General features: G+C 40.7%; 1 protein-coding gene across 6 annotated transcripts in view; it reads left to right on the top strand.

Moving 5' to 3' along the window:
- LOC100704400 (sodium channel protein type 4 subunit alpha B) overlaps window positions 1-11,338 on the top strand; it is a 40,805-nt gene extending 29,467 nt beyond the window's left edge. For 2 of the 6 annotated variants that reach the window (XM_025909835.1, XM_025909832.1), the window contains 8 exons: window positions 1,668-1,769; window positions 2,690-2,974; window positions 3,141-3,194; window positions 3,340-3,477; window positions 3,635-3,739; window positions 7,976-8,246; window positions 10,242-10,857; window positions 10,987-11,337. In XM_025909835.1, the coding sequence (XP_025765620.1) occupies window positions 1,668-1,769; window positions 2,690-2,974; window positions 3,141-3,194; window positions 3,340-3,477; window positions 3,635-3,739; window positions 7,976-8,246; window positions 10,242-10,857; window positions 10,987-11,209 (1,794 nt within the window). In that variant the 3' untranslated portion in view covers window positions 11,210-11,337. Of the gene's footprint in view, window positions 1-1,667; window positions 1,770-2,689; window positions 2,975-3,140; window positions 3,195-3,339; window positions 3,482-3,634; window positions 3,740-4,018; window positions 4,419-7,975; window positions 8,247-10,241; window positions 10,858-10,986 lie in introns of those variants that run through there. The other 4 variants (XM_025909833.1, XM_025909834.1, XM_019362636.2 and 1 more) reach the window with 4 other exon arrangements.
- The last annotated feature ends 2,177 nt before the right edge of the window (window positions 11,339-13,515 follow it).

Below are 13,515 nucleotides of genomic sequence, written 5' to 3'. Positions count from 1 at the left end.
TTAGATAGATATGATACAAACCACTGCAGCGCAGTACCTGTAATACCTACAGCATGTTCTAATCGTGCTAATAGAATATTATGGTCAACAGTATCGAACACTGCACTGAGGTCTAGCAGGACAAGCACAGAGATGAGTCCACTGTCAGAGGCCATAAGAAGATCATTTGTAACCTTCACTAAGGCTGTGTCTGTGCTGTGAACTCTATGAGTAGTAAGCAAAGTTTATTTATTTATTAAGCACTTTTCACAGAGTCGCTGTACACAAAAGGGTAAAATAAATCTGAACATTAAGTGCTAAAATAGTCAATAAAAAGATTTGATAAAACAAAATAAAATAAACAGGTAGTTTTAAAATAAATAAATAAATTAACATATAATCATTCAATAAAAATTCTGAAGCTTTTTTAAACAAAGATTTTAACTGCGTTTTAAAAGAGCCCCTAAGTGTAGTTGTGGTGGTAGACTGTTCCACAGCCTTGGTGCCACAGACTGAAAGCCTCTGTGCCCCCTCGTCTTTAGTCATTTACGGGGAACAGCCACAAAATCCAGAGTCTATGAATGAAGACAGCCAACAGGAGTGTATTTTGGTAAGAAGCTGAGATAAATAATCCGGTGCCTGGCCTTTTAGTGCTTCGTATGTTAAAAGAAGAATTTTGAAATGAATGCTAAAATCTGCAGGAAGCCAGTGTAAAGAATATAAAACAGGAGGAATGTGAGCTTACTTTCTAGAACGTGTCCATAGTCTTGCTGCAGCATTTTTACAGCTGGGAGGCATGAAATAGATGATTTGTCCAAGCTGGTAAACAGGTTATTACAATAGTCTAAAATTAACTTAGAAATGTTACTTAAATGAAATGAACAGCAATATGATGAAGGTTTTACATGCAAATCGAAGCCAGAGAAGAATCCGATATGGCTCAACTCCTTCAACGGTCCACCATATACAAGCACAAGTGAGCCCATAAATTGCAGTAAGTAAACATTCATTACTAAATAAGGAAACCAGAATCTTACATGCAAGTGTGCCTGCAGTTAAACACTATAGCTAATAGCATCCCCCACCATGCTAGATGTAGGGGAGGAAAAATATCTGAACATGCAGTTCAAGTCAAGGGTTTACAGTTTTAAACACAACAATGACAACTTTTATCAGAATCACTCCAACAGAGGCAATGGTTTGTTCTAACAGAGACGGTCCTATCAGATAAGTAAGAAGAAAACCAGTCTAAGGTAGAGCCACATACACCAGCCTAAACCTGAAGCCTATAAGGCAGAATGTTATGGTAAATGGTATGAAAGGCTGCACTAACACCAAACAGAATGATTACAGAACAGTCCCCTGGATCAGAAACCATTAAAAGATCATTACAGATTCATTATACAAAAGATATAGTAAAGACCTGATTTTCTACTGTTGAAACCTGACTGAAACTCTTCCAATAAGCCATTCCTCTGCAGATGATCTGTTAGCTGTTTGACAACTACTCTTTCAAGAATCTTTGCGATAACATGAAGGCTGGGGATTGGCCTATAATTAGCTAAGACAGCTGGGTCAAGGGATTGGTTTTAAGTAATGTTTAACAACTGCCATCTCGAAGGCCTGTGGCTTGTAGCCGACTATTAGAGACAAGTGGATCACGTTTTCACCGGTGTGCTGTCTTCCAGGTGACTCTGTTCTCCCTGATGGGCAACATGCTTGGATACACCAGCCAGCCTCTGAGAGCTCTGAGGACTCTGAGGGTCCCGTCTCGCTTCAAGGGCATGAGGGTGAGGCAGGCACTCATAACGATACAGACATTGCCGAGCAGGATGTAGGTGTACTCTTCTGCTACAGAAAGAAGATCAAATATTTATAAAATTCTTTACTTGTTAAATGATTTGGAGGGTTTGTGTGATTTTCTGGTGTTCTATCCATCATTGTGTTCCCTTTTTTTGAGATTTGACTCCTTAGGGTGTGTCTGTTATTTCCCATAGACACTGAAAGTTTGTCCTATCCATCATCATTCTCCTTATTTGCAGGACATCTATCCCTAACAGTTTCTTCAATCTCACCCAACTCGGGGAGCGTTCATCAAACAATCTTTGTTTTCTTATGTCTCGGTTGTCCATGCTGCAGACATGGCCCAGGTATTTTAATCACTGGTGTAAGCAGAAGGACTTTATCACTTTTGTCTCAGTAATGTGCTCAGGTCTGCATTTGTGAGTTTTAATCGCCAACCCATTATTCAGCCTTCCAAATGTGTATGATTGCACAAAAAGAACACACTGTCCTTTGATGTTCATAGGAAAGTTTTTCCATACTTAAGGAGGTTACTCCACAGACTGACTGACGGCTGTGCTCCGTTTGCTCAGCCAATCACAAGACTGGGTTTACCAGGGTGTAGCTGTCCTAATGACAGAGGTGTGAGAGGCAACTGGTCTTACCAGGACTTATGAATGCCTTGTAACCCTAGTATAAAACGAGTTGCATGTCACACAATTTACACCCCAAGCTGTATGATTGTTTACATTGTATATCATTTGCTTAGTTTTTGTTTACAGGTTTTCAGGTCTTTCAGTAGCTAATCGTGAACTTCCCTGGCAGAACTAAAGTCCTATTGGATGGAGAGCCAACGTGTAGGCAGCTTATTAACTGGATGTGAGCTGATTCACAGCAGAGACCTGTTTGTCTCTCTGTCTGTGTGCAGGTGGTGCTGAAGGTGCTTGCCGTGATGCTGCCCTCCATGTTCAGCGTGCTGCTGGTGATTCTGGTCATCTGGCTTTTCTTCAGCATGATAGGAGTGAATCTGTTTGCAGGAAAGTTTTCTTACTGTTACAACGATACGTCAGAGGAGCTTTTCTCCTTTTACGTGGTGAAAAACAAGAGTGAATGCTTTTCACTGATGGATCTGAATTTCTCTGAGGTCAACTGGAAGACGTGGACATTTAATTTTGACAATGTGGGGATGAGTTTCCTGTCACTGTTGATCATGGTTAGTGTGAACACTCAAAGTCTAACTCGTTAGTTAGAACGCATAAAACCATCAAAAATACTGTGTGGAAAAAAACATAACCAAGCTAACTAAAATCATCATCATTTAGTAATACAGCTTGAATTCAGTGTTTTTCTAATGAAGTTCTGTGTTGATTGTGGGCCAGGGGACATCTTCCGGCTGGATGGACATCATGTATGCAGCTGTGGACTCCAGACAAGTCAGCATACACGCTGGATCAGTACTATTACTATTTCTGTTATTACTGGTATATTACTAGTGAGTGAGTGAGTGTGTGTGTGTGTGTGTGTGTGTGTGTGTGTGTGTGTGTGTGTGTGTGTGTGTGTGTGTGTGTGTGTGTGTAGGTGGAAGACCAGCCACGCTATGAGATCAATATGTACATGTACCTGTACTTCATCTGTTTCATTATCATCGGCTGCTTCTTTACATTGAACCTCTTCATTAGAGTCATCATTGATACGATCCACCAGCAGAGACACAAGATAGGTATCACACACACACACACACACACACACACACACACACACACACACACACAGTTGGGTACTGTGGTATCAGTCTGTAGAAGCTCCACAGTGTTGGCTGAATTCGTTCTTCTGGTTTCTGTCAGTTAACTTTGCTCTTGTCTCTCGTCTTTACTTCGGAGGGAAACATGTTTTCGTGACGGACCAGCAGCAGAAATATTTGAGGACCATAAAGAAACGATTCTCTGAAAAACTCAACAACACCGTTCCACGACCTCAGGTCAGTTCAGACATAGTTCTTCAGTCTTTGTCAACTGCTGGCTGATTTTCATTTTCAGCCCAGTCCTTGCACCCGACCACTTTCAGAAGATTACCCAACTCTGACCCATTCAGGCATAAAAGAGGTTCCTAACTCAAGGGATGAACTCATGTTGCACAACTCAGCAAATAACCAGTTTGAAGATGTATCTTTAAGCTCTTTTGTTGAATTTGTGAAAAATGCCAAAGAAATGGGAACAAATTATGTGTTTTTGTGACGGGCATCTGGTAACTTTGACAGGAAACTGGACAGAAGAAGTTGTGCGAGGCCTAACAAAACAAATCTACAACAGAAGAACAGTGTGTGAAAGTAATGTCCTCAAGAAACAGGAAAAAATTGAGCAAAGACCTGATGCAGGACGAGAGAGAGACATCTGGTATTAAGGACCAGCTATGGACCCACTGATGAGACACAGAGAAAATGTGTCTCAGGTTCATTTGCAGATTAAGAATGCAGAAATAACACAGTCGGAGAGGCAGTATGGTCCAGGAGAGGTGGCAGAGGATTGGCTGGTTGTCCAAGGGCTCTCACACACACTGTCACATAAGCTAATGGGCTTCTGAAAACGTGGAGAGGTCTGCACGGAAACAGTTTTTAAATGTGTTGATAGGCCACGTAAAACCAGAGTCATGTTAAACAATATATACGCCCTTGTTTTTTTTTTTTACAACCATTTCAAATTATTTATATAACAATCAGGTGTTCTGCATTAAATAAGATGCCACACAAATTATTTGTGCCACTGCAAAAAATAATTTCTGTCCACTATAAAGGAGAACATCACAGCCTGATACCTGCAGGTCTGACAGCAGCAGGTGTATCACTCCTCTCTTCTTTACCTGGAGACAGCAGTCGCCTCATTGTTCTGACACACAACACAAAACTATCCATAACACTACACCCTAACTACACAAGACAACACATTAACTACACACTCCAAACACGCTAAACGTCACAAATTTCTCACATCTCAAAACTCGCTCTCTCTCTTTTCTGCTGTCTCTCTCTCTCTCTCTCTCCATCACTCCTAAAACTTCCCCCCTCTTCCTAAACAACCAAATGTCATGTTGCCATATCATTTTTGATTGTTCGACATGGTACATTTTACCACCAACACGAAAGGGCTGTTTTTTGTTTTTGTTTTTAATTTTTTGGTCATAAGCAGAGAGTGCTTGCTAGCGCTGTCCTTAGACAGTAAACGTGATGAAACTATTGAGGAAAAACGCGTATATATTTGTAGCACCCAACTCAAGTAGCTCAGAATTAACCCTCGGTTAAGGTGGTGATAGTACTATGAGCGGGGCCCTGGGTACGTTACTTAATCTTATTGGTAAACAGGAGAAACAATAACTAACCAGTTTTAACCTTTTTACTTAGAAATCTTAATGTTGGCGGTGCCTCCACTTAGTGAAAATAATGAGTTCTGTTTAATCTTCACCAAGAATAATGAATTTATCTAACATGTTAAACCTCTTTTTTACCTTTTAGTAACCCTTATCACTTATAAACTCTGTAAATAATAATTATGACACACACAAAATTTTAAATTCAAATTGTAAGATTTAGTCAAAATAAAATATGAATAAAATAAATAAAAAAATACAATATTCCAAGTATTGAAGTGTTTCCTTACAATTCAATTGAAGGTTTTTTTTCCCTCTTCACAATTCACAGTCAATGTCTCAGAAACAACACATTTATCCAAAATATTCCCCTTTAAGTTCAGTTCAATTTTGTAACCTTTGTGAACTCATTCACTGAAACCGTTGCAGGCCTGATCGTTGCTCGGGCTCGTTGGACCAGAAAACACACAAATGGCCGCTTCACTTGATAAACAAGCAGAAAACAAAACGCACGTGCTCAGGTCTACTCACGAATCCTTTGGGCTAAGTGCAAGGGCAAGCTGAGGGGCAGGCTCGGTTGGTGACCATGCGGCCTCCACTCGGCAACGTGTTCGGAATTAGCGGTATACCCGGGCTGCTGAGTACACTGGGACAAACACACGGAAATCCTATCCACAGCAGAAGGGTCCAGAGAATTCCTCTCGGTCCACTGTGCATTAGAAATTACTATTTAGTTCCATAGAGTAATCTGTAGCTTACATACTCGGCATACATAGCTATTACAGGCGCTAAAATGCTAACATGCTAACTCGCGATTAGCATCATACATTTTAAGTACTTATACTTTCCGTTTAAGCTCAATGCTAACTCCATATTCAGTACTCACTCATCACAGGGTAAAACAGTCCATAACAGGCACGTAGACTCTGCATCCACGGCTATTATTTTACTTTTCTCCTGTTAGCTCTGGTACACAACCTCCTCCGGTAGCGTGCTGCTGCCGACTCTCACTAGCTTAGTTAGTGTTTTTTCCTTCCACCTCGCTTAGATCCCGCCTTCCTTACGTCTGATTGGACAATAGGTTTACATCAACCAATGGGATAAAAGAAAATACAAGATTGACAACCCAAAATGAACTTGTAAAAGAAATTGCAGCAAATACAAAGTTTTCCTTGTTTCACATTAGATAACAACCCTTTGGTTTTCTTGTAACTTATAACTCCATGAACACTTAAATTATGATTGACTTCTATTTATTGTGATTTTAAACACGTTTTTAACCATTTGAACTCTTTTTTTGTCTTTTAAACACATATGAAATATTTACAATAAAGTCTTTACACAACAACATTTATATCCTTTTAACCTGTAGGGTCTTAAATAGATATTTGAGACCAGGTTACATATTATTTATCGTGACTCTGGTTTTACGTGGTCTATCAACACAATTTAAAAACTGGTATATAGCACCTTGTTGCTTTGGCATCTTGAAGTGGTCGTGTGATTGGCTTACCTTGACTACTTTATTCTTCCTCAGTCAAACACGACCTGGACCAGGGGCTCTAATGTCCCTCTGACCCCCCTATTTCTAAACCTCTGTCCACATGTGAAGTGATTCAGTAGGTCTAAGTGTGGCATACTTCAGGTCACCAGCTGGAGTTTTTTCTTCCCATTTTTTTAATTGCTTGGTCATCAGGATACACCTGATTGTTGGAGTCATATTGTAGGTCTTACCCTGAGGAGACCGTCATAGTGAACTTGTGCTAAAAGAATGAAATGAAATCTTCCCGTCATTCAGGTACAAGTTCATCTCGCTTCCATCGGCCCAGAGATGTTTTTCAGACCTGTGCACGCTCCTTTAGATGTTTTGTGGTAAAATCTATTCTAGCACTTCTTGAGTGTAACCAGTAGTTTGCACCTTGTTGTAAACTCTCTGTATTGATCGTAGACTTTCAAAGGGTTTCACCAACCTCCTCAAGAATCCCCTTGACTCAGTTAGATGCTCTGATCCCAAATACAACACCTTGAATCAGTTCCAGGTTTTGTAACTTCTTAAATTTACTAAATTTACCCTGCCTAAATTTCTCACCCCAACCGGTCGCAGCAGATGGCCCCGCCCCTCCCTGAGCCTGGTTCTGCCGGAGGTTTCTTCCTGTTAAAAGGGAGTTTTTCCTTCCCACTGTTGCCAAAATGCTTGCTCATAGGTGGTCATATGATTGTTGGGTTTTTCTCTGTATCTATTATTGTACAATCTACTATACAATATAAAGCGCCTTGAGGCGACTGTTGTTGTGATTTGACGCTATATAAATGAAACTGAATTGAATTGAATTGAATTAAATTTTCATTGAATAATGAGGGAATGGGCTTTACTGTTTCACTTTTGAGCCTCTGAAAACGGGGGACTGCATGAAACAACAGTTAATGCAATATTTTTACAAACCCTGAGCTGTTTGATTTAAAACTCACGGTGTGCAGACACTAAAATACGCATCAGAGTCCAAATACTTATTGATGTATGTTCATATGTACCACATGAAGGCACGTATGGAGGCGTTGCAGTAATAAAGGTAATGGATGTTAGAGCTGTCAGATTAATGACTGTAAGGACAAGTCTCATTTTGTGCATTAGAGAGAGTCATCAGTTGTCAATCAGACTCTTACACCAGCCTTCAGATATTAGCCTGTTGCCTCCTACTGTGGAGGTGAAGAAACAAATTCTGTTTCAGCAGTGATTAAGATAACATTGAATCACAAACTTTCTCCTGTAAGAGGGTTTTTACTGAAAACTATTTGCAGTGTTAGCAAACCGACTGACTGCCTGAGTGTTTAAAGCTTACGTCTTTGTCTCCAGAATTGCTGTCTGGCTTGGCTGTTTGACCTAGTCACTGGTCTGTACTTTGAGATCTTCATGGTGGTGGTGATCTTCTTCAACATGGTGGTTCTGATGGTGGAGACTGATGATCAGAGTGTGGAGAAGTCACATGTCCTGTACTGGATCTATCTCATCCTTGTGGCCATCTTCCTTGTTGAGTTTATCCTGAAGATCATTGCACTCAGACAGCATTACTTCAGAAATGGCTTGCACATTGTGGACTTTGTGGTTCTCACTTTGTCCATTATAGGTGAGTCCTACACACAGAAACAATATTCTTTTCTTGTCTGATCTCAGTTTGGTTAGTTACTGCAAACGTCTGAGGGCTGTAACAGGAAGTACAATGTTCCCTGTTTTTACTCTAAAGTCAGTCCGTGTCATCGTTTCTGCAGTTTAAAATGTACTTTAAGTCTTTGCCCTCTTCCTGATTTCCCGATGTTTGTCACACTTACATGTTTCAGATCAAACAAATGAAAATATTTGACAAAGATAACACATGTAAACGCAAACTGGAGTTTCTAAATGAATGTGTTTATTATTAAGGGGAAAACCCTACAAATCCAAACCTAGCCTGTGTGGAAAACCTCCACTTATGGCATCAAAAGCAGAAGAAAGAGTGTGACGTGTCTGTGTTATTTCCAAACTTCCATTCTTGTCTAAAGCATTGGAGAAGATAGTCCTCTCGCAGATGCAGGCCTCCTTGGATGCAAATAATATCAGTGATAAATTCCAGTCTGGTTTAAACCACGCCATAGCACCAAAACAGCGCTGCCGAGAGTCCTTAATGGCCTTCTTTTATTTGCCGACTCAGAGTGCTCTACATTCTTAGTTTTATTGGTCTTGACTTCTGCCTTTGATATGGTGGACCATAATATCCTCCTATCGAGGCTTGAGCATACATTAGGTATAAGGGGTAATGCCCTTAACTGGTTTAGATTGTATCTGTCGGACAGGTCTTACTCCATCGCCATGGGTGGCTGCTCTTCCTCTGTTGCTCCCCTCTACTGTGGTGTGCCCCAGGGATCTGTGTTGGGCCCTATGTTGTTTTCATTGTACATGCTGCCTCTAGGCTCTGTCTTAGAGAAGTATAATATCTCCTATCACTTTCATGCTGATGATATTCAAATTTACTTTCGGCTCTCTGATGACATTTCGTCATCAGTACAACTGTCTGCTCGAGTGTTTGAGAGAGGCCAAAGATTGGCTCTCTGATAACTCTCTTATATTGAACAAGAAGAAAACAGAAATCGTGCTGTTCGACAACCATATTTCATGGGGCCAATTTGCTGATACTCTTGTACCCCTTGGCACCTTTCTTTCTGGCACTGTAAACAACTTAGTTGTCCTCTTTGACAGCTCCTTTAAGTTTGACAAACAAGTGTCCTCGGTAGTTAAATCTAGTTTTTACCATCTACATCAAATCTTCAAGGCCAAGCACTACATAGGACCTTGAGAAACTTATCCATGCATTTGTGACCTCTAGATTAGACTACTGTAATTCCCTTTACTTTGGTCTCCGCTCCGCCCTTCTTCATAGATTGCAGCTTGTCCAGAATGCTGCGCCACCCCTTTTGACTGGAACCAGAAGGTTTGCCTCTGTTACCCCAGTCCTTGCTGACCTGCATTGGCTCCCTGTCAAATACCACATTGAGTTCAAAATTCTGTTGCTCACCTTTAAAATCATAAACAATACTGCGCCGTGCTACCTCACTGAACTCCTTAATCCGTATATCCCCAGGAGAGCCCTAAGATCATCAGGACAATTACTCTTTAGTGCAGCCTAGATCCCGGCTAAAGACCAGAGGTGACCGTGTTTTTGCCCTGGCAGGCCCTAGCCTCTGGAACAATCTTCCTGCTGCTATTCATGCCTCTGATTCCATCCATTCATTTAAATCACAGTTAAAAACTTACCTGTTTGACCGAGCGTTTTCGGTTAGTTAGTGCACATTCCCTATATTTTATCCAGATGTTATTTATCTTCTATTGATTTACCACTGTATATATACCCCCACCTTATATTTATGAATACGCAGTGATTTTATCTTCTAAATTACGCTCTGATGTTTTATTTCTTATTTTATCTGTATTTTTTGTTTAACCAGAGTTTCTCAATTGTTAGCTTATTTGTACTCTATTATGGTCTTGTATCTGTTATGTTTTAACCTTTTTGTGAAGCACTTTGGTATACCTTCGGTCTTAAATGTGCTATACAAATAGTTGTTGTTGTTGTTGTTGCTTGTTGCAGGTCTCTTCTTAGCTGATATCTTGGAAAAATATTTCTGCAGTCCCTCTCTCTTTTCTGTTATGCGATTGGGTCGTTTGTTTGCCTTATGTGGAGCATTCCATCACATTCGGTTTGCCAGAAGGATCTGGATGCTGATTATGGGCTTTGTGATGTCACTTCCTGCCCTTTTCAACATCGGCCTGCTCTTCTTCCTCATTGTGTACACATTCTCCATCATCGGGATGTTTAACTTTGCCTACGTGAAGAATGAGATGATGATCGATGACATGTTTAACTTCAAGACATTTGGAAACAGCATCATCAGCATGACTATGATCACCACGTCCTCGGGGTGGGCCGGCCTATTGAGTCCCATAATGAACATATCTCCAGACTGCGACCTGCGATTACCTGACCCTGGTAATTGCGCCAACCCGACGGTCGGGATTGTTTTCTTCAGCTCCTACATCCTCCTCTTCTGCCTGCTGGTGATTCAACTGTTCATCGTTGTCATCCTGGAGCTCTTCAACACAGCGAGCCCCGAGGACGCTGAGATGCTGAGTGATGATCACCTCCAGATGTTTTATGAAACCTGGAGGAAATTTGTCCCCAGTGGCTCGCAGGTCATACTGTACAGGTGAGACTGAGCTCGGTGAAGGTTTCTAACCTTAACACTAATCAAAAATGTTTCTGCACTATAATGGACTCCACTGTAATAGCTTAATAGTCTCTAATGGACTTTAATAGTCTCTAATGTGTTCCTCAGTGAGCTGGCAGACTTCTGTGATGGTCTCCAGGATCCTTTGAGGATTCCCAAACCAAACACCATAAAACTGACCCACTTGAATCTGCCTCTGTTTCCTGGAGACCAGATCAGCTGTTTGGATGTTCTGCGCACAATTACTACACAGGTAAGGTCACCTGAGACGGGCTGCAAACACTTTGACATGTTTCTTAAACTCTGTTTCCTTAAACTAAAGCCACTCTAAAGTCTTCTCCTTAAATGTTTACTGAAGAATTTTAGGTTTCCCCTTTATTTTCATCTTGTTAATCAACCAAAGACCCATACAGCCTCGTCCACCCCAGCTGTAAAACTCAGAAACCAGTGTTATTTGTGATCATCTATCATCCACCTGGGCCTTACACAGAGTTTCTCTCTGATTTCTCAGACTTTTTATCTGATTTAGTGCTCAGCTCAGATAAAATAATTATTGTGGGTGATTTTAACATCCATGTAGATGCTAAAAATGACAGCCTCAACATGGCATTTAATCTGTTATTAGACTCAATTGGCTTCTCTCAAAATGTAAAAGAACCCACCCACCACTTTAATCACACTCTAGATCTTGTTTTAACATATGCAGTGTTGGGAAGGTTACTTTTAAAATGTATTCCACTACAGAATACCGAATACATGCCCCAAAATGTATTCTGTAACGTATTCCGTTATGTTACTCAATGAGAGTAACGTATTCTGAATACTTTAGATTACTTAATATATTATCATGCTGTTTACAACTACTACCTGAATGTACTATTGCTTTGATTTATTACTGTTACTGAAGGTCCGCGGCTCCGAACCGTAGTAAAGGGACCTCTGGCTAATACGGTGGGTTCCGTGTCGGGCTGGTAGCCGAAAAATAGCTTTACTTTGTTGTCTGGGTCACTTTGCTTCTGAGAGACAGAGAGAGGCGTTGAAAGGCTGCTCCAACGGAACTTATTTTTTTCCGGAGGAAAACACGAACACCGCGTACAGTCGAGTCTTAATAGCTTACTTACAACTGGGCTCGTCAGGCACTCTTCTTGGCTGCAGTGGTTATTATTATATTTACATGCTTCCAGCTCCCGTTTCTGCTCCGTGACAACTCGGACTTTTCCTTTTTCTCCCTCCCTCGCTCACAGACACATAACGGGTACGGTAGTCCATTCTCGCTGCAGCACGGACTACACTGCCCATCATGCTACATTCTTTAGGGCTATACATGTAGCATTCTGCCTATTAGCTTAGCACAACAACAACAACAAAAAAGCGCTCTCTCACCCGGGAAACACGCAGAGAGAGAGCGTCATCGTATAACCATGGCAACCATAACGCTGCCGCCTGGAACAACAGAACATAGCTGTCAAACAAACCCAAACAGTCCTGACCCGCGATAATATGAAACAGGAAAGTACCGCCGTGTAATCCATTTATTTCAACAAAGTAACTGTATTCTGAATACCACCTTTTAAAACGGTAACTGTAACGGAATACAGTTACTCATATTTTGTATTCTAAATACGTAACGGCGGTACATGTATTCCGTCACTCCCCAACACTGAACATATGGCATAGAAACTGAACATTTAACAGTGTTTCCTGAAAACCCTCTGCTGTCTGATCATTTCCTGATAACATTCACATTTACAATAATTGATTACACAGCAGTGGAGAGTAGACTTTATCACAGTAGATGTCTTTCTGAAAGTGCTGTAACTAAGTTTAAGAATATAATCCACCCACTGTTATCATCTTCAATGCCCTGTACCAACACAGAGCAGAGCAGCTATCTGAACGCTACTCCAACAGAGGTCGATTATCTTGTTAATAACTTTACCTCCTCACTACGTACGACTCTGGATACTGTAGCTCCTGTGAAAACTAAGGCCTCAAATCAGAAGTACTTGACTCTGTGGTATAATCCGGTCTTTAAGTCTGACACCATTAGCCATGTCTGGGTCCAAACTCCGCTTCAGGTCCCAAAGTCAAACGAACACTGCGGCATCACTGAGAGTTACAAACTGTCTAAATCAGGGGTCGGCAACCTTTTTGATGATGAATGCCGTCTAAAATTTCCTCAGAAGTCAATGTGCCATATGAATGCATTAGCAATAAATTTAATAACGCTCTATATGAACAGTTACACACTATATAGAACAACTGTACAGAATTATATTTGTTCGCAGATGTTGGCAGCTAGCAGCGAATAGTTATCAGCTATTTTGAAACAAAAAAAACACACTTTTTATCCATAACAGGAAATGAACTGTACAACAGAAAATGCAAATGCTATTTATGGTCTCCTCACAACAATGAAAACAAACGCTGTTGTGACAGTGATGTACACTGTCTTGTTGGTATATGTATGATTTCTATACATTTTACATCAGATAAAAACTTTGGTTGTAAGATTTGGATAATTATTTGTTAAAAGCGAGACATTTTAAATGAGAATAAGAAAGAAAAGTATTTCTTTGTGCCCCCTTTTCTCTGTTAATGCCCTACCTGGCCCCCTGGCAAAACTTTCCTAGACCC

This window comes from Oreochromis niloticus, linkage group LG8, assembly GCF_001858045.2.
Source record: "Oreochromis niloticus isolate F11D_XX linkage group LG8, O_niloticus_UMD_NMBU, whole genome shotgun sequence".
In the NCBI taxonomy this organism is placed as follows: Eukaryota; Metazoa; Chordata; class Actinopteri; order Cichliformes; family Cichlidae; genus Oreochromis; species Oreochromis niloticus.
This window is presented reverse-complemented; position numbering and strand designations above follow the sequence as displayed.